At 42.0% G+C, this 27,493-nt stretch overlaps 1 protein-coding gene across 1 annotated transcript; it reads left to right on the plus strand.

The window, feature by feature from the left end:
* Positions 1-1,850: 1,850 nt before the first annotated feature.
* zgc:171459 (uncharacterized protein LOC562056 homolog) lies at positions 1,851-27,471 on the plus strand. Its single transcript, XM_063477493.1, has 13 exons — positions 1,851-2,368; positions 2,452-2,545; positions 2,740-2,827; positions 3,936-4,272; positions 4,373-4,466; positions 23,175-23,262; positions 23,585-23,891; positions 24,243-24,336; positions 24,446-24,533; positions 25,396-25,714; positions 26,428-26,521; positions 26,597-26,684; positions 26,761-27,471. The coding sequence occupies exons 1-13, from the start codon at positions 2,308-2,310 to the stop codon at positions 27,346-27,348; spliced, it is 2,340 nt and encodes a 779-aa protein (XP_063333563.1). The 5' UTR covers positions 1,851-2,307; the 3' UTR covers positions 27,349-27,471.
* Positions 27,472-27,493: the final 22 nt, after the last annotated feature.

A 27,493-nucleotide genomic window follows, 5' to 3' on the forward strand; every position in this document is an offset into this window, starting at 1 on the left:
AAACTTTATTGTTATCTCCGCTACATACAGTCCAGTATATAGAGAGACGAGACGACGAGGCTCCAGTTACAGCAGTGCAAGTAAACAAACAATAAATATAAGAAGAGTAAGAAAATAAATATACACTTTAGGACCAGGGGTAAAGGGATCAATAACAATTTAAAATTTATAATTTACAGTTTGAGGATTTAAAGTCTCACACACAACCTGTCGAAAGGGGAGGGGGGGCGGCTGCTTCCAAATAGAGCACATTTCATTCATAATGTTGTAAATCCAAGCCCATTATGTATTCATGATCTGAATCCTGGGTTGTGTGAAATCCCAGAAATAAACCTTAGACAAAGCGAATCTGTGAACTAAGGTGTAGGTCTGTTAGGGTCTGTTAGGTTATGTTGTGGTGATCCGTTTAGAAAAAAGAGAAACAAAGAGGAGGAGAAACGAAAGATACAGGTAAGCAGATGTGTCGTTGGATAATGGCAGGTCATCCTGAAACAATCAGAATCAGAATACTTTATTGATCCCTAAGGAAATTATGTGGGTTACAGCTGCTCCAAGAAGAAATGGTAAAAATAGTAACAGTAACAGACTAAACTCCAAACAATACATCATGTTACAGATTTTAATATTAATTAGTCAGTGTCAATTGTTGATTTGTCCTGTTCTCATTGTATGACGTATTATGATGGCTGTTTGGTAGCTGTTTGCATACTATGCATACTCTCTCTCTCTTCATATGTTTTGTGTGTGTGTGTGTGTGTGTGTGTGTGTGTGTGTGTGAACATGTAAACATTAACTGGTTTATACTGAACAAAATCAGGTCCTATTAACTGAACAAGGAAGGAATAAATAAGAAATCGGTTCAAACACATTCAGTTATATTATAATTAACCAAATATTTGACTTATTTATTACAGAAAACACAGAATCTTACAGACGATAAAACAGAATGCTGGATCATTTGTGTCAGTTAGCTCAGGTGTTTTTATTCATTCTCTTATTTTTCTGCATTACTCCTTAAATATGTTGGTCCTGACTGACGGCTTGAACTTAACTGTCTTCCCTTGAAGCCCTTTTTGACTTGTTAATGTGAACATTTGCATTTGTTACAGACTGGATTTTAAATGCGTTGCTCCTGTTCTGGGACTGAGCTGCATTAACCTGAATGAAAGTGGTGCATGCACACTCTATATGATGCTGATACTGTCTGCTTTTACAGCCTAAAATACTGCTTCTGTAGTCCAGTCCAGGGTCTCAAACTCACGGCCTGAGGGCCACTTGCGGCTCATAGGTTGACACGTAGAAATATAATGCAGTTTGGTCCTTGAAGTGACTTTTTTTTAGGGAGGATTTGTTTGTTGTTGAGTGCAATGTTAAAATATGTTCTTTAAAAAGGCCTTGAGGGCCGGTGTCCTGCATCTCACCCTGGGTCAACACACCTGAATCAAATGACGAGTTCATTACCAGGCGTCTGGAGAACTACAGGACATGTTGAGGAGGTCATTTAGCCATTTAAATCAGCTGTGATGGATCAAGGACACATCTAAAGGACACTGGCCCTCGAGGCCTGGAGTTGGACCCCCCTGCCTAAAAGCTTTTACCACTAAAGTGCGAAAGTTAGTTATTACAATTTCAGTTAATCCTGTTTTATATCCATATATATGTTATAAATCCTCGCATATTTAAATTAATGTAAAAAAGGCTTGTACTACTACTACTACTACTAATAATGATAATAATAATAATAATAATAATAATAATAATAATAATACACGGGGGGGACGAGCTGGTTGTGTTTGTGTTGACCCCGCCCTGTCGATCCGGAGGTCAGGTGACAGCGGCCAGGCCCGGGTGGAGATATCGAGCGTACCCTTCTCTCGGAGCAAAGCGTCGGGATGCAGGCTAGCTCCGTTAACGGGGACGCTTTAATTCACGCTTTTCCGCCCGTCGGAGGAGGTGACATAAGATACCGAGAGGAGGCGGAGGTCGGGGCCGAGCCGAGCTAACAGGAGCCGGTGTCTCTCTGTGCGGCGGGAAGCCCAGCTCCGCGGTCTGTTTGTTGTTTAGCTTTAGCCGCCTGAGCTAGCTCGCAGCCTCCGGCCGTTAACGGTTCACCGGGAGGAGACGGCGGTGGCGGCCCCCGCCCACAGACACGGCCCGGCCCCCCGTGATGGACGGAGGAGCCCCGTTGTAGGAGCAGCAGGATGCGCTAGCGGATGTAATAGGGCCTGAACACAGCACACCTCCTCCTCCTCCCCCCTGCCTCCTTCCTCCCTCCCTTCCTTCCTTGTCTCCTAGCTGTGTCCTCTCATGATCACCATGGAGCCGGCCCCCCACCCGCTGCCTCACTTCCCAGAGAACTCCTATAAGAGTAAGTACCTGTACCTGCATCCTTAAAAGTGCCGTCCCATGTGTTTGAGCTGCTGACCTTTGACCTCCGCTGCCTGCCTGCAGTGACCGAAGAGGATGTGAAGAGGCTGATCGAGTTCAGGGCGTCCAACGAGGCTCTGTTCACAGGGAAGAGGAACTCTGCAAAGATAGCCTGGAGGTATGAGCCCGCCTGCTCCTGGACTCACCTGAGCAAGCGACAGGTGACCGAGGAGCAGCAGAAGCAGTTTAACCTGAGAGATCCAGGTGCCAGCGGCCAGCTGCAATGTGCAGTGTGTCAGGACAGGTCGCAGCACCCTCATAAAGTTCCCGTGGCCTCTGTTAGTGCTCATGTCCTGCTTCCTGTCTCTTCAGCACCATCCTGAAAGGCCTCGGTCTGGAAGGGAAGCTGACGGCAGACCAGATCGCCAAGAAATGGGACAACCTGCGGACAAAATATAAGGTACATGAGATGTAGCTGCTCTTTTTCTCCTCATGTCTGTGAAAGTTATCAACCCCCAGGGCTGGACTGGCCATCGGGCATACTGGGCATTTGCCCGGTGGGCCGCTCGTGATTTTTCGTTTTTATGGGCTGATGGGGTTTTATTTCTTTTCTTTTTTTAACGGTATAAATGAATGGTGGTGGATTGGCCAGTTGGTCATGATCTACTCTGACTACTCTAAATACTCTTCCCTATTTTTTTTCTTTTATTTTTTTGCTGGGAGCAACCCTATTAGTTAGGTATATGTAATTATAAATTAGGTTGTTTTATATTTTTGCTAAGTACTGTTTAGAATACCAGAATAGGGAGGATGGTGTAGGTTTAAGTTTATTATAAAGGCTTTATGGCTTTTCCTTTAATACCTGGTGGGCCGGTCACTAGTCAAAATGCCCGGGCTGATTTTTTGTCCCAGTCCAGCCCTGTCAACCCCCCTCCGAACTCACAAGTTAACTGATCATCCTCGTCCACTGCCACTCCCAGGCCTGATCACTGTCAGACCCGCTGACTCAGAAATCCCTTAAATAGAAGCTTTTTGACAAAGTGAAGCAGGCTGAAGATCTCAACCAGCAAACACCACGGTGTTGTTTTTGTGCAGACTCTTCAGTCTGGACTTAAATCAGTCTGAGCTGCTTCAGCCGTGACCTTAAACTGGAAAACCCTCCGATGTGTCTGATTTCAAACAACCTTGCAAAGAAAAGTGGACCAGAGTGACTAAAGGTATCGCAAACAAGTGACTGCACGTCTCGCTGCTGAGGGTGGAACAACCAGTTATCGGGTTTAGGGGGCAGTTAGTTTTTCAGACATGAGGAGAGACAGTGTTTGTTTTCTTTTAATGGTTTTTAATGAGGTTTTTCCGGTGAGCACGTCTGTCTGCTTCTTGGTGAATCTTTCAGCGAGTCGTAAATGTCTTCATGTTTTATTATTGTGTTTAACTCTTTTTATTTGTCACGTTTCTTTCTGTGACGCACTTTGCAGAGCAGAAGTTTTTCTGCTGACGCTCACCTGCAGGCAGCTCTTACTGTACGTCCCTGTTTCAGCCTGCAGGGGTCACTGTTCTCCTCTTTCCAGGACCTGAAGCAGCCATACCAGGGCCAGGACCACATGGGGGGCGTTGTGGAGTCGTGGCCGTGGTTCCACATCATGGATGAAGCCATGCAGGGTCGCCTCTACAACAGCAACCTGGTGCTGAGCCCAGAGACTGCCGGCAACGCCGGTCACCGTGGCAACTGCCAGTCCAATCAGAACCAGGAGAACACCGACATCCTGGAGTTCCTCATCAAGACGGAGATGGAGGACACGGTGGCAGCTGAAACGGCGGCAGATGATGGAGTGGTTCACACGGAGGCTCCGCCCCCCGAGGGCATCCCGATGGGCTGGAGGAGGATGACCGAGTGCTCGTATAAAAGTAGGCAGACACACCTGGCTGACATCATCAGGTTATAATCACACCTCACACAGGACCGAGTGTTTAATGGCTCCGCCCCACCCCCACCTCTCGTTGACAGTGAGCGAACAAGAAACCGAGAGGATGATCAAACTTCGAGCGGCCAACGAGGCGCTCTTCACCGGCAGGAAACATTCGGCCAAGCCGGCCTGGAGGTGAGTCGAGCGCACCTGAACCAGGTCTGAACCGGTTTCTGCTTCGATTTTATTATCGTCTTTTTATTTCAGTCATCTCAGATTTGTTATTGACGTGGATCTTATTTACAGAAATAATTTGTAAAATTGTGTTGATGCGTGCTCAGTCACCAGGGTGACGAAATCACCTGGTCGGGCGTGTTTGAAGTTTAAGCCTCTACAGCAGGTTTCCCACCCGTCCAGCTGTGGCCTGGTCACAGTAAACAAAGGCTCCACTGATCTCCGTTACATGATGTGGTCCTAATGAATGCCAGAGTATGTAAACACCAACAAACACCCACTTGGTGACCGTCGTGGACAGTCTGTCATTTTCAGTCACAGCTACGTTTTCTTCTAAAGGTTAAATCAGGATATCATCGAGTATTAAATGTTTTGGTGCTTGGGGCTTCCGGTTCCGGTGCACGCGGGCGATGGCAGCTTAGGAAGAGAGCTCTCGAGTGAAATTGACTAAAACTGCCCCATATAAATTAATAAACAATCTAAGTGCACCCAAAGAGGAAAAAGGGGCATAAATGAAGTCCAGAAAGAACAAAAAAGTTAAAAAGTTAACGCGCGAAGGCGCTGAAGATGACAATGTGCAGCTAACAGAAGGGGCTAACATTAGCCCCCATGGGGCCTGCCGAGGATACTGTCCCACTTCTAACCGCGATGGCTCTGAGACAGAAGATGAGGACGACTCAGTAAGTTTGATGCTGATATTGAAGGAACTGAGAGGCGTTGGTAAAGAGGTGAAAGAATTTCGTACAGACGCGAAAGCGCAACTGCTGGAAATAAAGGGCGAGCTGGACAAAGTCAGCACGCGGCTCAACGAGGTGGAAACCAGGGTTGCTGAACACGAAGACAAGCTCCAGAACACAGATGAAATTTTGTTAGAGATATTAACGATGCAAGAAAAGCTTCAAACAAAACTAACATCACTGGAGGCTTATTCGAGGAGGGAGTCGCTCAGAATATATGGGGTGCCGGAGGGAGCTGAATCGGGAGCACCATCTATGGCCCACTTTGTGGAGAAGCTACTCCGGGAGAATCTTGCCATCCCACCATCAACATCGTTACAAATTTAGAGAGCACACAGAGCGATATCATCACTCCCCCCGGACGGCTCCCAACCCAGATCGATCCTGGTAAAATTTTTAAGTTTTACCGTCAAAGAAGAAGTGCTGAGGCTCGCCTGGCAAAAGAGAGGTTTTATGTTGAACTCCAGCAAGATTAACCTCGACAACGATTTCCCCTCTGAGATCATGGTTATGAGGAAGGAGTACGCAGAGGCACGAAAGGTCTTAAAAGAGAAGAATCTACGGTTTAGGACCCTCTACCCAGCGCGCCTTAAGGTTTTTTTCGAAGAAGGAGCGAAAACTTACAACACAGTGGAGGAGGCAACGGCAGACCTGGCGAGCCGGGGTCTGCCGGTAAAGGTGATCACACCACCGGCAACCCCTAGAGAAAGACTACAAAGATGTCCGCTGTGGTGGGGAGTTGGTGGTCGGCGCCCGCGTCAGAACCGAGGAGTTGCAGGATACAAAGAGAAGCTGCAAGTATATAGACGTGAAGAGAACTAATTTAACTATATGTATTTGTTATGGACAATACAGTGAATTATGGTTACTGTCGAGCTACAATGTGTGGGGCTCTTCGTTGTTGTGAGTGCCGTCGTAGTGGAAGGCCCCCTAACTCAGGGAGTAATAAGGGGTTTCCCTTCAAGATGTGAGGGTGTCAGTGGTAGTGCTCCACTGTCAGAAGCCAGCCTAGAAGCCCTTAAGCTTCAGTTATGTTCTAATGTTTTCTGTTTATTTTTAAATTTTTTCATTTGTTATTTTTTCAAGAGGGGGTTGCTTGCTGCTATTGAGTTTATGTGCTGTGGAAATTTAATATATCTAAATGGGAAGTGAATTAATGAAAGTAATCTCTTTTAATGTTAACGGGGTTCTGAATGTGATTAAGATGAATAAGATATTGTCCAAATTAAGAAAGGAGAAGGCACAGATTGCACTACTTCAGGAGACACACATGAACCAAGTAGATCATTTGAGATTGAAAAGAAAGGGTTTTAAATACGTATTCTCTTCTTTCATGAAGTCTAAACACAAGAGGGGTGTGGCTATACTTATCTCCAGTACCCTTAATTATGAACATATCTCGGAAGTATGTGACGAGGAAGGCAGATTTGTTAAAATAACAGGTAGGATAGAGGGATCTGAAATTACAATATTAAATGTTTACGCCCCCCCCTAGGAGCGAGTGGCTATTTTATAGGAATATGTTTGACTTAATGGTGGACTCTCGGGGGATAGTTGTCTGTGGGGGAGATTTTAACTTTAGGCTCAATCCCAAACTTGATTCCTCCCCTCCGACCAGTCAGGTAACAGCACTTACCAGAAAGGTTAATTCCTATATGACAGAGATGGGGATAATAGATGTATGGAGGGATCGCTACGTATCTACTAAAGACTTCACTCATTATTCTGCTCCATTTAAAGTGTATGCAAGGCTGGATTACTTTTTCATGTTTAAAACTGATAGGTTTAGGGTCAGAGACTGTGACATATTAACAAGAGATCTATCCGACCATAGTCCTATTTCTCTATCTTTACAGGTGGCTAGGAAAAAACGTAAGACACTGTGGAAATTTAATTCACACTTGTTTAATGATCCTGCTATAGTTTCCAAAGTAAAGGAAGATATTAAAGAATTTTTAGAGGTTAATGATACAGGGGAGGTATCCCCAATCATTCTTTGGGACACGCTTAAAGCGGTAATGAGAGGTAAATTAATTTCTATTGCCTCTCACCTAAAGAGAATCAAAGGGCAAAAATTAGCAGACTTACAGGCAAATTTAAAGTTAAAAGAACAGGAGGACAGAAACACCGCAAATCTCACTGTAAAACAGGAAATCAGGAAAATACAGGGTGAAATTAATGATATTTACACCCAGGAGGCCCTAAATAATTTAACCTTTTTGAGGCAGAAATACTATGAGATAGGAGGGAAATCTGCAAAATATTTGGCACATAAATTACGCAAACAACTAGAGGAAAGTACGATATATCAAATTAAGGATCCCAAAACTAACATTTTGGAAACTAAATTAGAAAATATTCAGGAATGTTTTGAGACTTTCTTTAGTGAACTGTATTCACAACCAAATGCTACTGAGGAGAACTGTATCAATGCTTTTTTAAGTCATTTAGAATTACCTTCACTCCTCGTTTCTCAAAATGAGTATTTAATACATCCCATTTCAGCGGAAGAAATTAATGTAGCTCTTTCCAGATCAAAACCAGGTAAGGCAGTTGGGCCGGACGGGTTCAGTTCCCAGTGGTACCGCACCCTCAGGGCAGATCTACTCCCCATATTGTTGAAGTCTTTTAACTATACTCTACAGGAGGGAGAAATCCCACCCTCCTGGAGGGAGGCAATTATTTCAGTCATCCCAAAAGAGGGGAAAGATAAACGAGAATGTGGAAATTATCGACCAATCAGTGTCCTTAACCTGGATTACAAGTTATTATGTGTGCCTATGCCAAGAGGCACACATATTACTATTCGTCGGATTTATTATTATTATTATTATTATTATTATTGTGTGAATGCTGTAGGCATTCACACTATTGAGTTCCTGTTTCTCTTTATTCTTTATTGTGTGGATGCCCTAAAAGGGCTTCCACACTATTGAGTTCCTGTTTCTCTTTATTGTGTGGATGCCTCAAGGCATCCACACTATTGTTTTCCTGTTTCTCTTTATTCTTTATTATTCTGGTTGCTTCCGTACGTTTTTCGGCACTTAACTACTCCCACAGTTTTTATCCGATTTTCGCCATTCAAACTTTAAAAAATTCTGCTCTTTCTGCTAATTCCTGCTATGACTTTTGGTGCTCATAACTTCTATACTTTTTGAGATATTGAATTTTTTTTGCAATATTTTTTGCCCATTTCTGCCATATCATCAGTGGCCTCACTGATTTTCCTTGCCGGGATGACCTGTGTTTTAGCTCAGTGAGATGAGCATCCGTTCTCAGACTGGGAGGCCTGGGTTCAAATCCCTCTTATGGCAACATTTCTTTCAGTTAACAGTTAAACTTTTTTTAACTCAATTTCAGCTTTTTCACCCCTTTTCAGTAAAATATTTCAGTTTTTTCACCACTTTTCAGCACAAATCCCAGCTTTTTCTGCTGTTTTCAGCAAAAACGTCTTTTCAGCAGAATTCTGAAAAGAGTTCTGCAGAACTCTTTTCAGCAGAAATTCTGCTGATTGAACTCTTTTCAGCAGAATTTTCACTTCTTTTCAGCCCAAATTCTGCTTATTCACCTCTTCTGCAAATTTTTCAGCGTTTTCACCTGTTATCACCACAAATCTCAGCTGTTTTCAGAAAAAACCTCTTTTGAGCAGAAATTCTGCTGATTCATCTCTTTTCAGCGCAACTTTCTGCTTCTTTATCTCTTTTCAGCAAAAATTCTGCTGAGTCACCTCTTTTCTGCAAAATTTTCAGCCTTCTCACCTCTTATCAGCACAATTCTCAGCAGCTTCTGCTCATTTCAGCAGAATGGTCAGTCTGTCCACCTCTTCTTTGTGAGAATGAGTTTGGCTCAGTAAGATGAGTAGCTGCCTTTAGACTAGGAGGACCAGGTTCAAATCCTGCTCAGGGTGACCTTTTTTTTTTTTTTCACCACCATAAACTTTTTTCAACTTTTCATCTTTTTCAGCTTTTCAGCAGACAGCTTCAGCGTTAAGGCATCCACACAGCATTTTCGCAGAAAATGCAAATTTTTCTAGTTCTTTATACTTTATTCTTCAAGTTGCTCCGTTCTTCGCCGCTTAACTACTTCCGCAGTTTTTGTGCTATTTTCTCAGTTCAAATTTCACAATATTCAGCTATTTGTGCTCATTTGTGCTATATCTTTTTGTGCTTTTAACTATTATACTTTTTAAAATATTAAGCTTTTTATGCAATTTTTTGTCCCATTGGAATGAATGGGAAAGTTCTAAAATTCTTCAGAAATTCTGCTAAAACTTGCTTGTTTTTGAAACTTAACTACTTCCTCATACTTTCACCTAGAAACTCCATTCAAACTTTAAAATGTTCTCAGATTATTGGGCTATTCCTGTATGATTCAGCTTTTTCAGATCTTCTACCGTTTTAATTTTATACCTCTTTAAGTTTTTAGTTGCAAAATTTTGATTTTTCAGAAAATACATGCGTTGTTATGGTTGCTATGCAATTAACTCAGAGTGTGCACTTGTCCTTTCTGAATTTTCTCTTCATGTCTGAGCAACTTCTTGCTACTCGCTCAATTTCCACTCAACCCCCACAAATTATACATCAAAACGTAGGTATTTTTGCTGGCTTTCAGAAATTGTCACTGTTATTGTTGTGGGTGTTACAGAATTTTGGCAAATCTCCTCAGAGCAACACAAAGTCTGTAAAGTCTCCTTAGAGAGTCAATGGAGAGTTTGTTCAAAATCAGCGCTGGATTTCTGTAATGAGAGGCATTTTCAAATCGTCATATCTCCTTAACGAAACAAAGTTGAGACATGAGGCTTGTGCAAATATATCTTCAGACACTCCTGATGCTCACAATTCAAGAAGTTATTTCTCACCTATTACCGTTCTGAGATGAGTTACACTTGTTTGAGGGTAGGAAATTCATCATTCGCTCAGATCTGTTCAGATTTCAAACTCTGGAAATGCGGCACTTTTTTCTCTCGTCAAATCTTTTTGATGGATTTCCACAGAGACCTGAAAATTTCCATGACTGTTCACCAAAGCCTGCTGTTTCGTACGGTGAAAGAATGATTTTGATGCTCCATATAGATTTAGAGTTACAAAACGTTGTTTGAGGGCAAGTCAAGGCAGTTTTGCTTTGTCTCTACTCAGTTACAGTGTATTACAAGTCATATATCTTCAATACTTTATATTTTATCTCTGAATTATGAAGACCTGCAGATTCCCCCATCTCTTCTGAACAAAACAGTGTCAGAATGAGCGTTCTAGCCCCTACGGTTAGGAAATTATGGCCATTTGTTCGAGGGGAGTCCTGAATGTGAGAAATACACTGAAGAAGACTCATACTTCTCTCTGTCTGTGTGTGTAAGTGCTGATTACAGCAGGTGCAGCCAATTTAACTGACCTAGATATACCAAGCCCACACTCTTAACAGCCACTGCTCCCTTTACTCTCTGTGTATATGTGTGTGTGTATCAATATTTCTCCCATGTTAAAGTATTACTCCTCCATAATAGTATTTGTGCTAAATCAAAGTACTTCTACTACATCTTAGTACTTCTGCTCAATCATAGTAATTCTGGGTAATCATAGCATTTTTGCCAAATCATGGTATTTGTGCCAAATCATGGTTTTTGTGTCAAATCATGACAATTCTGATATGTTATAGTATTACTAGTAGGTGGAGGTATTTCTGTTATGTTATTGTATATGTGCTGAATATAGTATATCTGCCAAATCATAGTATTTATCCCAAATCATAGTATTTATGCAAAATTGCAGTATTTCTGCTAAAAAGCAGAAATAGTACCTTTTAGCAGAAATTTCTGTCAAAAGATATTATTTATGTTAAAACATAGTATTTCTGCTAAATCATAGTATTTGTACTAAGTCATACTATTTGTGCCAAATCATAGTATTTGTACCCAATCATAGTATTTCTGCCATATCATTGTATTTGTGCCAAATCATGGTATTTTTTTGCCAAATCATGGTATTTGTGCCAGATCATGTTATTTGTGCCCAATTAAAATTTCTGTTATGTTATAGTATTACTACTAAGTCGTAGAATTTCTGTTATGTTATAGTATATCTGCTGATTATAGTATATGTGCCAAATCATAGTATTTATAGCAAATCATAGTATTTGTGCCCAAACATAGTATTTCTTGACAAATTGTAGTATTTGTGCAAAAACATACTATGTCTGCAAAATCACAGTATTCCTTCAAAATCATAGTATTACTGCAATTTCACAGTATTTGAGTGAAATCGTAGAATTTGTGCAAAAACATACTATGTCTGCTAAATCACAGTATATCTGTTATGTTATAGTATTACTACTAAGGCATAGTATTTCTACCAAATCAAAGTATTCCTTCAAAATCATAGTATTACTGCAATTTCATAGTATTTGAGCGAAATCGTAGTATTCGTGCAAAAACATATTGTCTGTTAAATCACAGTATATCTGTTATGTCATAGTATTACTACTAAGGCATAGTATTTCTACCTAATCATGGTATTCCTTCAAAATCATAGTATTACTGCAATTTCATAGTATCTGAGCAGAATCGTAGTATATGTGCAAAAACATACTATGTCTGCTAAATCACAGTATATCTGTTATGTTAAAGTATTACTAGTAAGTCACAGTATTTCTGCCAATTCGTAGTATTTGTACTAAATCATACTACTCGTGCCAAATCATAGTATTCAAATCAAAATATACTATTTGTACCAAAGCATTGTATTTGTACAAAGTACAGTATTTCTGCCAAATCATAGAATTACTGCAATTTCATAGTATTTTGAGGAATCCCTTTTGTTATAGTATTACTTCTAAGTCATAGTTTTTCTGCTTTGTCATAGTATTTGTACTGAAACATAGTATTTCTGCCAAATCATAGTATTACTGCTATTTCATAGTATTTGAGTGAAATTACAGTGTTTCTGCAAAAACATTGTATTTCTGCTAAATCATAGTATTTCTCTCATCTTAAAGTACTCAATTATAGTATTTGTGCCAAAGTTTAGTATTTTTCTGCCAAATCATATTATCTCTGCTAAATCATAGTGTCTGCCAAATTATAGTATTTGTGCCCAATGAATATTTCTGTTATGTTATAGCATTACTACTAAGTCGAAGAATTTCTGTTATGTTCTGCCAAATCATAGTATTACGGCTATTTCAAAGTATTTGAGTGAAATTAGTGTTTCTGCAAAAACATTGTATTTCTGCTAAATCGTAGTATTTCTGTTATCTTAAATTACTTGCACTCAATTATAGTATTTGTGCCAAAACATAGTATTGCTGCTATATCATAGTATTTGAGCCAAATCATAGTATATGTCCTAAAACATAGTATTTCTGCCAAATCATAGTATTTGTCCTAAAGCATAGTATTTCAACAAAATCACAGTACTTCTGCTATGTTATAGTATTTGTGCTTGTAGAAAAACCTGTGTTATTGTGAGCTACATTACCCAGCAGCCTCTGAGCAGTGAGGGAATTCATGGGACTTTTGATCTAGATGGTCTTCCTTCGTTCCTGGGCTAACGATTGAGGAGAGAGCTGCTGGGAAGGGGAGCAAATAGCCCATCCTGTATTTGTTGGGGATGGTGTGTCACATAAACGTGAGTTAATGTTTCATGCTTAAGATGTTTACCCTGCTACTTGTGTGTATTGGTTTTAGTTACCTTTAGCGTATGTGCTAGTTAGCGATAGCTATGGCAGCGCAGTTATTTTATTGTTTTGGGCTTGTTCCTGCTTTGTTTGTTCCCCCTACAAATTTATGTGAAATTGTACACTGTAATATCGCTGTATTATGTAGTGGCTAAGTAGGAGGCTGACTGTTACTAAGTGCATCAGTGTACATCTCTTGTGTTGGAGTGCCCTCTTGTGGCGCCTTTTGGGTAGTGCCTTAGTAAACGTGAACACTGCAAAGAAGTGGTATCAGACTGGTTTGTAGTGGAGGAATTTGTTGCCAGTTTCTTTCACCTTTAATCCGTATTCATGTTGTAATGTGGTAACTTTTGTGGCACAAATACCACAATATGGCAGAAATACTATGGTTTGGCACAAATACTTTGATTTGGTATACTTTAGCTTCTTCACTCCTTTTCAGCAAAATTTTCATTTTTTTCACCCCTTTTCAGCACAAATTCCAGCTTTTTTGGGCTGTTTTCAGAAAAAAAAACTATTTTCAGCAGAAACTCTGCTGATTCACCTCTTTTCAGCGCAACGTTCTGCTTCTTTGCCTCTTTTCTGCAGAAATTCTGCTGATTCACCTCTTTTCTGCAAAATTTTCATCCTTTTCGCCTCTTATCAGCACAATTCTCAGCAGCTTCTGCTCATTTGAGCAGAATTGTCAGTCTATCCACCTCTTCCTTGAGAGAATGAGTTTGGGTCAGTGAGATGAGTAGCTGCCTTGAGACCAGGAAGGCCAGGTTCGAGTCCTGCTCATGGTAAAATTTCTTTTTACCACTTTTCAGCAAAAATTTCTCCGTCTTTACCCCTTTTCAGTAGAACATTTGGCTTTTCACCACTTTTCAGCAAAAAATTTGTGCTTCTTCACCTGTTTTCAGCAGAATTTTCAGTTCTTCACCACCATACAATTTTTTTTTCTTTTTTGCAACTTTTCATCTTTTTCAGCTATTTTCAGCAGACAGCTTCGGCGTTAAGGCATCCACACAGCATTTTCGCAGGAAATGCAATTTTTTCTAGTTATTATTATATTTTCTTCAAGTTGCTTCCGTACGTTTTTTGCTGTTTAACTACTTCCACAATTTTTGTGCTATTTTCACCGTTCAAATTTTAAACTATTCTGCTATTTCTGCTAATGTGTGCTATGACTTTTGGTATTTTCTGCTATTATACTTTTTAAAATATTACGTTTTTTTCCTTTAATTTGTCCCATTGAAATGAATGGAAAACTTCCAAAATTCTGCTAAAACTTGCTTGTTTTTGAAACTTGACTACTTCCTCATATTTTCACATAGAACAACCATTTAAACTTTAAAATGTTCACAAATTATTGGGCTATTCATGTATGATTCAGCTTTTTCATATCTGTTACTGTTTTCATCTTATCCCTCTTTAAGTTTTGAGTTTCATCTTTGTGATTTTTCACAAAATACATGCGTTGTTATGGTTGCTATGCAGTTGGTTCTAAGTGAGCCACTGTAGCTTTCGCAATCTTCTCTTCATGTCCAAACAACGTCTTGCTACTTGCTCAATTTTCTCTCAACCCACACAAATTATACATCAAAACGTAGGTATTTTTGCTGGCTTTCAGAAAATGTCACTATCATTATTGTGGGATTCATAGAATTTTGGCAAATCTCCTCAGACCAACACAAAGTCGCAAAACTCTCCATAGAAAGTCAATGGAGAGTTTGTTCAAAATCACAGCTGGATTTCTGTAATGAGAGGCATTTTCGAATCGTCATATCTCCTTAACGAAGTGAAGTTAAGACATAAGGCTTGTCCGAGTATATCTTCAGACACTCCTGACGCTCACAATTCAAGAATTATTTTCTCACCTATTACCGTTCTGAGATGAGTTACACTTGTTTGAGGGTAGGAAATTCGTCCTTCGCTCAGATTTCTTCAGATTTCAAACTCTGGAAATGAACCACTTTTTTCTCTCGTCATATCTTTTTGATGGATTTCCACAGAGACCTGAAAACTTCCATGATTGTTCACCGAAGCCTGCTGTCTCTTACGGTGAAAGAATGATATTGATGCTCCAAATAGATTTCGAGTTACAAAGCGTTGTTTGAGGGGAGATCAAGGCAGTTTTCTCTTCGCCCCTACTCAGTTAGGGTACATTAGAAGTCAAATATCTTTAATAATTCATATTTTAATGATAAATTGCCAACACTTGAAGATTCCCCCATCTCTTCTGAACAAAATGGTGTAAGAATGACCGTTCTAGCCCCTACGGTTAGGAAATTATAGCCATTTGTTTGAGGGGAATCCTCACTATGTGAAATAAACTGAAAGAAGCAGGTCTGTGTCTCTGTGCTGCATGTGTAAACAGATGCACCTGTTTTGGCGGGAAAACATAAACAGCCTCTCTGATTGGTGGATTCAAATTCAGCAGCTCCCAGGCAATTTGACTGACCTAGAAACATACAGGCAGCACCATTAACAGCCCATGTTCACTTCCACTTGTGTGTGTCTGTGTGTGTGTGTGTGTGATTGTGTGTGTGTGTGTGTGTGTGTGTGTGTGTGTGTGAGTGAGAGAGAGACCCTTTTTATGGCAGCATCTCATGATTCAAATTGATTATATTTAGACTGGTTGACAGGATTACATCCTGTGTGTGTGTCTCTCTGTGCATTTGTGTTTCCATTTGTGTCCATAATTGTAAGTGTGTGTATCTGCTGGCTGTTATTTCTTTCTTTTTTTTTGTCAATTTTTCAATTTGAGCGACTCATACCATGTTCAGCATTTTTTCAGCTGTCCATTTTACTTTTCCAATTTTTCTATTTAAGTTATTACTACTCTGTTAAATCATACTATTTCTGCTATTTTATAAGATTTGTGCTAAATACAGTATTTCTGCTAAAACATAGCATTTCTACCAAAAGTAGTATTCCTGTTTAATTATAGTATGTCTACCAAATCATAATATTTCTGACACAAGCAGCATCTGTGGTGTGTGTGTGTGTGTGTGTGTGTGTGTGCGTGTGAGATAGAGAGAGAGAGAGAGAGAGAGAGAGAGCCTTTTTTTGGCAGCATCTCATTGTAGGATATAAATTGAACATATTGAGACTGGTTGACAGGCATAGGTCCTATGTGTGTGTGTCCCTCTGTGCCTTTGTGTTTCCATATGTGTCCATATTTGTAATTGTGTGTATCTGCTGGCTGTTATTTGTTTGTTGTTGTTGTTTTAAATTTGTTGTTTTATATTCTCCTTTGATAGAGTATTTTTGCAAACGCTTTATGTTTCTTCTTAAGTTTCCGCAAAGTTATTATATTTTGGCTCAGTTGTTATTCATCTACAAATTTATTACAATTTCGGCAACTTTTTTAATACTTACTTCAACTTCTTCAGCTATTTTCAGCTTTTTCAGCAGTTTTCAGCAGACAGCTTCAGCTTTACAGCATTCACACTGCATTTTCGCAGGAAATGCAAATTTTTCTAGTTATTATTGTGTGGATGCCTCATGGCATCCACACTATTGTTTTCCTGTTTCTCTTTATTCTTTATCTTTATTATTCCTCTAGTTGCTCCGTTCTTTGCCGATTAACTACTCCCTCAGTTTTCAGCCGATTTTCACCGTTCAAACTTTAAAAAATTCTGCTCTTTCTGCTAATGTGTGCTATGACTTTTGGTGCTCATAACTTCTATACTTTTTGAGATATTGAATTTTTTATGCAATATTTTTGCCCATTGAAATGAATGGAACACATTATCAATGGGGTCACTTATTTCTGCTCGCCAGGCTGAGCTGTGTTTTAGCTCAGTGAGATGAGCAGCCGTTCTCAGACTGGGAGGCCCGGGTTCAAATCCCGCTTGTGGCAACATTTTTTTCAGTTAACAGTTAAACTTTTTTAACTCAATTTCAGCTTTTTCACCCCTTTTCAGCAAAATTTTCAGTTTTTTCACCACTTTTCAGCACAAATCCCAGCTTTTTCAACTATTTTCAGCAAAAACATCTTTTCAGCAGAATTCTGAAAAGAGTTCTGCATAACTCTATTCAGCAGAAATTCTGCTGATTGAACTCTTTTCAGCAGAATTTTGAGAATTTTCACCTCTTTTCAGCCCAAATTCTGCTTATTCACCTCTTCTGCAAAATTTTCAGCCTTTTCACCTCTTATCAGCACAAATCTCAGCTGTTTTCAGAAAATACACTTTTGAGCAGAAATTCTGCTGATTCATCTCTTTTCAGCGCAACTTTCTGCTTCTTTACCTCTTTTCAGCAGAAAATTCTGCTGATTCACCTCTTTTCTGCAAAATTTTCAGCCTTTTCTCCTCTTATCAGCACAATTCTCAGCAGCTTCTTCTCATTTCAGCAGAATTGTCCGTCTCTCCACCTGTTCTTTTTGAGAATGAGTTTGGGTCAGTGAGGTGAGTAGCTGCCTTTAGCCCAGGAGGGCCAGGTTCGAATCCTGCTCAGGGCAAAGTTTTTTTTCACCACCATACAACTTTTTGCAACTTTTCATCGTTTTCAGCTTTTCAGCAGGCAGCTTCAGCGTTAAGGCATCCACACAGCATTTTCGCAGGAAATGCAAATTTTTCTAGTTATTCTTCAGTTTCCGCCTGAAATTTTGCAGCGAATCTCGCCTCACAGTTTTGAGACAAGCTTCATATATGTTACCTCATTTTGTGCGGCTGGATCAGGAATGGTGTGCTATGACTTTTGGTGTTTATGACTATTATAGTTTTTTAAATATTAATATTTTAGTGAAAATTTTCCCGCGCTTCTCTGCCAAACAGTTTTGACAATAGGGTTACATATGTTAGATCATTTTGTGCGGCTGGAGCTGGACTAGTATGGTATACACTTTTGGTGTTTATGACTTTTATAGTTTTTTAAATATTAATATTTTAGTGCAAATTTAGAAAGATTCTTCTTTTGGCGCCATAGAAACAGACTTCATTTGTGGTGTGTTGGCTCCATCTTTTGGTCCCACTGATACAAATTTCAAACTTCATTTGTGGTGTGTTGGCTCTCTCTAGTGGTATGCCGGGAGTAGTACGGCCTGTCTACCCTTATTTGGATTACCGTAATGATGACAATATCAACGGTGTGCACAGCGTTGCTGCTTTCAGGAGCCATTGGAATTTTTAAGGTTGCGCAAATCATTCAAAAGTTACGGTAATGCTTGGTGGAAAACTCAATATCCCACAATTCATAGCACGCCTCTGCCGAGTCAAACAATGGCGGCCATCACTTAGTTTTTATTTTCCTCTTAATACTGTTTCTAGGTCACAAAATAAACTTTTAAGATATTTTCAGGCGAGAATATAGGTGTGTAAACTTCAAATATCTGCTCGTTTTGTCAAAACATCCCATATTAGCGACAATGTTCTGACGATGTCGTTTCTGCTTGAGGCTAGCTGGCTAGTGTGGCTAGCGCGGCTTTGCTAACAAGCTACAGCCGGCCTGGATGACAGTGAGAGCGGCTTACTCTGGTTTCACACCCGGTCCTTCGTAAAGTCTCGTGGTCACAGCTGGACTTATTTTAAATAAATAAATGATTTATTTATTTATTCATTTTAGTAACGGTATAAACAGTGAAAGGTGGTGGATTGGCCAGATGTAAACTTCAAATATGTGCTCGTGTTACCAAGACATCCCATATTAGCTCTGATGGTTTCGGTGCCTGCAAAGAGCTAGACAGCTAGCTAGCTAACTGGCTGTCTTTTTGACTCAGGGTCATAGCTGGACTTATTTTTCGTTTTTATGAGCCGATGAGGGTTTTTTTTTAGTAACGGTACAAACAGTGAAAGGCGGTGGATTGTCCAGATGCTGGTCGATGTGGAAAAAATAACTGAGTTGTTTGGTGGTCGCTGACGCGGAGCTACAACCGAGGGCAGCTATCCACCGGTGTGTGTCAGACAGAGCATGCAGGGAACGAGGCGGCGAGGCGACCGCCGATCAACCGGTGGTAGATCGTGGATCAGGGAAACCGAAGGCAGGAGAAGCAGGCGGCTGCCGGTCAGAGCGTGAGGTGAACTGAATTTCAGGTAAGAAGTTATGAACTGCACTCTATTTGGGTCAGATATAAACCGAGTTTAGGTGTAGTTTATTTTCGTTGTGCTGACTTTTTACAATCAGTTATAATAACTTGTACTGCGTGCTAGCTAGCACGACAGAGTTTCTATACAGCTGTGTGCGCGCTAAGTTACTGATGTTGAACTTTATGACAGCCTCCCCTGTCATTCTCTCGCCTGTTCAAACTTCAGTCATGAAACTGATCAATGATCGGCTTTTCTCTCTTGTTTGTTTATTGCGCTAAACAACAGCAGCACGTTTAAGCTTGATCAGCTGTTGTTAGAATTCATTTGATTTTAATTTCTAGTATCAGCTGATGTTTGCTGGAGCCACAGCTGTAGAAGCGGCTGGTGGAAACCAGGAGATGACCTTACCGAATCATCAGAGCTGAACTGGTGATGGAGAAACAGGTTTACCTTTTTTTTAGGTGACATGAATGAGTTGAAGGGAAGTTATGAACTGTTTCTGAGAGAAATAAACACCAAGCTCCTTTTTTATTTAGCTGACAACTGGTAACTGTGCAGGGGCGGATCTAGCAAAGCTTTTGCCAGGGGGCCAGGTAGGGCATCTTACAACCAAAGTTTGTATAATAATACACAAGATTGTCTGTAGACCATTGTTAATCATTCAGAACACTGTGTAAAAATAACAAAAAACAAAAAGTGAATGCAAAAGTGCATAAATATTTATTTTACGTGATTGATGTGTGTGGCGGGGCGTGGTCTGCAGTGCCGCTGCAGGGGAGGTGGACCCACCTGAGCGGCATCTGCAATCACGCCTCTCTGGCGTAGTCTGTGCTCTCTCGGCTGTTTTTTGGGTGTGTGTCAGGCTGTGAGTTGAAAAGCTACAGCCGGCTGTGTGGGTACACCAACTATGTGTGAAAAGTGGTCCATAACGTAATGCTTCAAAGCGTGTTCATGCAAACATTGTCGGGTCTGCCGTGGTACAATGGGACTTCTGCTCATGAAACTATGTGCACAGCGTCTGCAAATCGGGGCTGTACAAAGTCACTTCATCTTTACCCAAAATTGTAAGCTGTCATCTGTGAGGTGCGAGCGGTGTTTGTTTTTACCATAGTTCATGGTGGAGAATGGCTGCTCTGCTGAGTTTTGCTCTCTGTAGCTGTATGAATGGCAAACTACACTGTTTACCAGCGGCATAGGCACACTTAAAATTTCTTCTGAAATTTTCGCTTTCTAGTTTACTTCTATTCTTGCTCACAGACTGGAGAAGTTACTACCTATCCTCATCAATTTAGATCAGACTGGTTTTATTCATTATAGACAAACAACTGACAACATTAAGAGAATATTACACATTTCTACTCAAATACAAAAAAATAAAATTCAGTCAATAATAGGAAGCCTAGACGCCGAGAAAGCCTTCGACTCCGTCAGATGGGAATTTCTATACAAGGTTCTGGGGAAGTTTGGCTTTCAAGATAAGTTTATTAGAATAATTCAAGGTCTTTATGCTCAACCCTCAGCCTGAATTAAGGTGAATGGCGATCTCTCTAAACCTTTTATCCTGGAACGTGGCTGCAGGCAGGGCTGTGCAATTTCGCCACTTCTCTTTGATTTATTCATAGAAACATTAGGCCAATCGATTAGACAAAATTACAACATTAAGGGTGTTGCACTATCAGGAGTTGAACATAAAGTAGTAATGTTCGCCGATGATGTATTGGTTTGCCTGGAGGACCCAGAGAGGTCTTTTAGTGAGTTGATGTCTACCTTAAATGATTTTGGGAAGTTATCTGGCTATAAGATTAACATTTCAAAAACACAGGTGATGACCTTAAATTATACAGCTTCTGCAGCTTTATGTAGGAAATTTAAAATAAATTGGGATAATGAGAAAATCAAATACCTGGGAATATACCTGACTGCAGACCTCTCGGGGCTCTTCCAGGCAAACTATGAGCCAATATCTGCAAGTATAAAAGATGATCTGCATAGATGGAATCTGGTCCCTTTTTTGAGTCTCAGCTCCCGGATATCCGCAATCAAAATGAACATGCTCCCCAGACTGCTTTACCTTTTCAGAAATTTGCCAATAGAAGTCTGTGATTATCAATTTATTGAGTGGGATAAATGGATCTCCAGATTTATCTGGCAGGGCCGAAAACCAAGGGTTAAATATGCCACCTTACAGCTACCCAAGGAAAAGGGAGGATTGGGCCTCCCCTGCCTCAGGAACTACTATTATGCCGCTCAAATAACCCCTCTCCTATACTGGTGCAATGAAACATACACAGCTAGGTGGAAGGAACTGGAATCCAGCCTAGTGGACCGGCTCCCTCTACAAGCTGCTATGGCAGATAAGGGTTTAATGTGTCGGCTGGAAACCTTGGGGAACCCCTGGCTAACTCACACCCTCCAAGTTTGGCAGAGGGTAATTAGCATCTGTGGGATACATAAAATGCTAAAAATTTTCAGGTGGTTTGATTTCAATTCAGATTTTATCCCGAATAGACATGACTCTAATTTTAAAGCATGGATATCCTATGGCCTTACGACTTTCCTCTCTCTTACTCATAGAAATACTGTGCTCAAATTTGAGGCCCTGCGGGATAACCATTATTTGACAAAATACGATTTCCACAGGTATCTACAGCTGAGATCATACATTGATCATGAATGCAAATTGTCTGACTTTAGTGATGTTGAGTCGCATTTTTTCCTTATTTTGAAAAATGCCACAACCACGATTCCTACTAAATCCATCTCTAAATTATACAAAGCTCTCTCTAGTGCCAGCAAGGATAATACTTTATATACCAAAGATAAATGGGAAAGGGAATCAGGGTTTGCTATTTCTGTGGGGGAGTGGGAAAATGTTTGGCACTGTCAGTGGGCTACATCCAGTTCTATGAGCTGGAAGGAACATGGCTGGAAGAATATCATTAGGTATTTCAAGACACCATATCAGGAGAGATACAAAGGGGTCCATATGCAATGCTGGAGACAATGCGGCTCGACTGTGGCTAACCACTTTCATGTCTTTTGGGATTGTCCCAAGTTAAAAAATTTCTGGATGGGTGTCCAGACCTCTTTAAGTGCAGTTTTCAATGTCCAAATACCTTTAGATTTTAAGGTTTTATACATGGGTCTGATCCCCTTTCTGGAGCGTAAGAGTGAGATTAAGTTGGCACAATTACTTTTGGTGGCAAGTAAAAAAAACAATTACTAGAAGATGGTTAAGCCCAGTCCAGCCTACATTAGAGGACTGGTTTGGGATCATTCTAGAGATATTTAGGATGGAAAAATTGACATATTTGCTAAGAAACCAAAAGGCCAAATTCTACGAAATTTGGAATAACTGGATACAATTTATTACCCCCACCAGAGCTGACTTCACTTGATTTTCACTGTTACTTGTTGTTTTGTTTTGTTTTTCTGTACTATTATTATTTGTTTATTTATTTACTTGTTTACCATGACAGCAGCACGCCCCCCCCCCCCCCCCCCCCAATTTGTGCTTATAGTTCTATGTAATATGTTCTAAGCATCTCCCTTTGGAGAGCAGATGAACAACTCTCCCAGTAATGGCCAAAGGAGGGTAATATGTAACTGTTGATTATTGTTGTTTATCATCTACTCTCCTAAACTAAATTTAAAAATCCGGAATGGACTTTGCTCATATGTTACTTGTATACTGCTATGCAGATGCCTTATGTTTTCCTATCCCTACTTGTCCAATCCAAATAAAGATATAATTTAAAAAAAAAAATGTTTTGGTGCTTGAAGCACATTTAGACTCATTTTTTTACACTACTACTCCTTAATGTTTTTTTGTTTTTTTTTTTACAAAAAACTACAAAAAATAAATTAAATATAAGAAATAAGAAAAAGTCTTCGGGCTGTTGTATATATTTTTAGTAGATTAGGATTTCATGAATATTTCTCAAGTTGTTTTTATTTGCAGAGCGTCTCAGACATTTAATAATGTTTATTTTTCTGATCATTATCAAAGACTGAAAGTTACCTTTTGTAATCCCTCCTGTCCAAATGTGAATTATAACATACACCACCAGGGGGCAGCATTGACCAGTAGATGCATTTTGATGTTTCCAGATCACTTCCTCACGGCGCTCTGCTGCAGGCTCATGAACTTAATAACCAACCTGAGTAAATTAATCAGGAGTTGTGCAGCGTTTTGGCCTGATCTGAAGGGGCTAGGCTCCGATTCAAATAACTTTATTTGTTGATTTTCTCAGAGCGATTCTCTATGAGCTGGGCCTTCAGGGCAAACTGACCACAGACCAGCTGGCCAAGAAGTGGGACAACCTGAAGAGGCGATACAAGGTGCGTCCTCTCACTCCTGCTCGACGAGGTCCACGACTCGAAGGGGCGTCGCTGTCCAGATCGTAACCGGCAGTCGGCGGGGCGACAGCCACTCTTTGTTAATGTCAGTTTTGGTGCCTCAAGTGGACGTTAGAGGAACTGCAACTATATAACAGCCACTCATGTGTTCTTTGTAGCTCTACATCCTGTACGTCTTTCAGTTAAATTAGATAAATTAATAGTATTGATTGGCACGTATCAAAGCAGAATCGGCGGCATCCCTGTGAATCATGGGTAATGGCAGATGGTGGCAGTGTTGACGTCCTGGTCATTTCTCCTCCAGGAGCTGAAGTTTCCGGCTCGAGGCGTGGAGACCAACCCCAGCTCCTGGCCCTGGTTCTACAGAATGAACGACGCCATGGAGGGCCGGTTCGCTGGCGCTGCGCCCATCCTCACTCCCATCGTGGAGGATGAAGACGAGGACTGCGAGTCGCTGTCCCCAACACCCAAGAAGCGAGCCCGCCGGAGCCGAGGTGGGATGGCCGAGTTCTTGACGGAGTCTGAGATGGACCTGCTGGTTGATAACGAGGACAAGAACGGATCGGCGGCTCTGGGCGAGCTGCACCGGATGGGCGAGTTCACCTACAAACGTAAGGATAATCGATCAGCTCTGAGCTCAGACAGCAGAGTGAGACTGAGGGAGACAGCTTAGTCCTGCGCAGCAGTCGGGGTGGATTGTGGGTAATGTAGGCATCAGGGAATGTAGGTGATGTCAGGGAGGAAGAGAACATGTGCGAGTGAAAACTATTAAAGCACAGCCAGTCAGCTGCCCAGGAGGTCATGTGATAGGTCCGGTTTGTCTTGGTTCGATGGTTCGTCTAAAAGTTCTTTGTGCTCGGAGCTTCAGTTCTGGAGTCGTTCGGAATCAGGACGTAGGAAATTTTTAAACGAAACGAACGATGTCGCCCGATCGTAACTTTTGCATTCGCCTCTTTTCACAGTGAGCGAAGACGACACGAGGCGACTGATCGAGCTGCGAGCTGCTAACGAGTCTCTGTTCACCGGCAGGAGGAACACCGCCAAACCAGCGTGGAGGTGAGCGAGCGTTCGAGTGTCTGCTGAAAACACTGCGCTCGTTTCTGTGTGTCGGGTTCCTGTTAAACCGTGTGTGTGTGTGTGTGTGTGTGTGTGTGTGTGTGTGCAGGGGAATAGTGAAGGAGATGGGTCTGACAGGGAAGATAACACCTGACCAGGTTGCCAAGAAGTGGGACAACCTGAAGACCAAATTCAAGGTGAGATCCCTGCAGCAGTTTGAGCAGCATGCCTCAGGTCATGTGACCCCGTGTTACCTTTTTACCCCTCAGCTGAGGCGGTGTTGTCCTCCATAATTTGCCTGTATTTAAATAAGTGAACAGAATTAAATTTTTTTATTGTTATATTTTTACCTACAAATACTTAGAGTAGGTGCACAGACGGTAACATGTCAGGTTTTTACAGAGACTCATCGTTGGCACGCTGTCCTGTTGCACTGTGGGCCGGATAAACGTCTCCACTGTGAATGTCTCTGTGTGTGGGACGCTTGCTAGCCTCAGGCATTAAAACCAGGAAATCAGCTTCAGCAGTCGGCCGCAGCATTTCTTTACAGCGTTGCTGGCTGATGTCGGCTATTTTACATTTACACCAGCAAGAAAAACATTCCTTTTAATCCGAGCCGTTTTTCCACACGTGCAACAAATCCAGTTTTTCCTGATCGGCAGTGACAACATTCCTGTTTCCTGAGATAATTACACCTGTAGCGTCAGTCCTGCAGGTGGGCGGTGTGGACACACAAGTCTGTGAGTGGATCACTCGAGACTGAGGCGACGTCGATACGTTAGTCGTGTGCAGGGGCAGCACTGTGTGTTTTAAACTGACATCAAGGTGTTTGTTAAAGTAACCGAAGGAAACGTGGTTGGTGTGTTTGATGACTCTCAGGTGCCTCGCAGTAACGTGTGCCCTGCATGTGAACCTATAACCTTTGTTCAGTCAGACCTGTTTAAATAAAGTTAGACGCCTGAGTGTCCTGCAGCTCTCTGGTAGTAACCGGCAGAGCACCGCAGAGAGCTGCTGCTCGCCTCAAGCGTTCACTGAAACGTGAGTTTGCTGCATCTGCAGGACCTGAAGTTTCCTCCTCGGGGGATGGAGGGTCAGACCAACCCGGCCTCGTGGCCCTGGTTCCAGCTGATGAGCGACGCTCTGGAGGGCCGTCTGACGGGCAAAGCTCCCCGAGTGACGCCCGTCTGGACCAACGAGGAGGACGGCGTGTTCGGCTCGTCCCCGCCTCCCGACAGAGACTGTTTGATGGCGGAGAGGAGCAGCGTGTCGGAGCTGGAGAGCATGGTGGGCGGAGACAACGCGGAGTCCGACGGGAACGTCACCTACATCGACGCCAGCGGAGAGGAGTGTTCGACGCCCTCCGATCCGACTTACAAAAGTGAGAGGATTTCTTGGTGGTCACGGCCCGGTGACGATCGCTGCCCTCAAAAACCTCCTTGAGGCTTCGCTCACGTCGTTTAAGCTTTAATGCTGTGAAGTCTCTGCAGTCAACGACCAAACTAAAGCAAAGCTTCACCAAGAATCAGGACGTGAAAGAAAATCTGTGTAATATTAAAAAATGAAAAAATTACTGCAGTTAAGAAAATAAAAAATGTAAAATAAAGTTTAAAATGGCAAAACAAATACAAACAAAGACTACATCAGACAGGAAGTAAAACATCTGTTAAAACTAAATAAAAAAATAAGACCTGAAATTTATCCTAATTTATGCAAAGAAAAATGTAACAAAATTCAAACTGAATAAATTACAAAGTAAAATAAAAACAAAACTTTAAAAATAACTGATTAAAATAAAGACAAAATGTTTACATACAGAAATAAGAAAAGTATATATTATTATCATAATAACAATGAATGTATTAAAATACAGATACTGAAAAAGCATTTAATAAAAATGTGGTTTAATGTGAAACACATGAAATCTATGCATATGTTTGAAAATCAAAATAAAAGCAGTAAAAATCTTTTAAACAAATGTAAAATACATGAAATTAAACTTATGCAGCACAAAAAACACTGAAAACTTTGAAACTGCAGCAGACGATAAAATCAATCATTGATAACTTGTCTGTCGACCTGTGTGCGTTGCAGTGACCGACCAGGACACGAGGAGGATGATTAAACTTCGAGCCGCTAACGAGGCGTTGTTCACCGGGAGGAGGAACGCTGCCAAAGCCGCCTGGAAGTAAGTATCCCTCCCGTGCGGATGAATGTCGGAGCAGCGAGGCGTTCCTGACTCTGTGTCCTCACTTCCTGTCAGAGCCATCCTGAAGGAGCTCGGGCTGCAGGGGAAGGTCTCCACCTACCAGATGGCGAAGAAGTGGGACAATCTGAAGAGGAGGTACAAGGTAGGCCGTCACTAACGCCCCGCCTCAGAAAAGCTGCTCACGGTTGCGTGTTTCTAAAATCCTCTGCTCTCCTCAGGACCTGAAGTATCCTCCTGTCGGGATGGAGACCGTGGCAGACGGCGCCTCCTCCTGGCCGTGGTTTCACCTTATGAACGAAGCCATGGAGGGCCGGCTGGCGAGCAGTGCCCCCCTCCTGACCCCCGTCACTCAGGACGACGATCAGCACCCGGACCCCGCCCCCAGACACAGGCCCCGCGCCACCCCCGCACCTCCCCCTGCCCCACCGGCCTCCCACCCGTCTTCCTCAGACTACGCGCCGGATGCATTCGGAGACGGTGCGGAGCAGAACCAGCGGAGCTCAGAGACATGCGACGGGCCGCTGGGGGGCCTGGAGAGGGAGTGGGAGATGGTGGAGAGGGAGAGGGCGGCGCTGGAGCGAGAGAGGGAGATGGTGGAGCGAGACAGAGCGGCGCTGGAGAGAGAGAGGGCGGCGGTGCAGGCGGAGAGGCTGTGGCTGGACCGGGAGCGGGCGGCAGTGGAGCGGGACAGAGCCATGGTGGAGCAGGAGAGGGCGGCGCTGGGCCGGGACAGGGAGGTGCTGGACCAGAGGGCGCTGATGCTGAACTCTGTGGGACACTCGGGGCACCTCAACGCCCTCATGTAGACCGTCGGCACAGTGTGGGGGCGTGGACTATCCCTGTACAGACCTCGTGGCAGGCTGGCAAACCGCCTGCTGTACCTCTGTGGGTCCAGACTCTGGATCCACAGAAGGACTTCTGTGAAGGACTGAGCTCGCTGAGTGGGCGGTC

This window comes from Pelmatolapia mariae, linkage group LG7 (genome assembly GCF_036321145.2).
Source record: "Pelmatolapia mariae isolate MD_Pm_ZW linkage group LG7, Pm_UMD_F_2, whole genome shotgun sequence".
In the NCBI taxonomy this organism is placed as follows: Eukaryota; Metazoa; Chordata; class Actinopteri; order Cichliformes; family Cichlidae; genus Pelmatolapia; species Pelmatolapia mariae.

Bases quoted from the DNA above. Each gene is read 5' to 3' on its own strand.
- zgc:171459 (XM_063477493.1), top strand. From the start codon at position 2,308: ATGATCACCATGGAGCCGGCCCCCCACCCGCTGCCTCACTTCCCAGAG. The intron at 4,467-23,174 runs GTGAGTCGAGCG...TGATTTTCTCAG, and splicing joins TCGGCCAAGCCGGCCTGGAG to AGCGATTCTCTATGAGCTGG. The intron at 24,534-25,395 runs GTGAGATCCCTG...CTGCATCTGCAG, and splicing joins ACCTGAAGACCAAATTCAAG to GACCTGAAGTTTCCTCCTCG.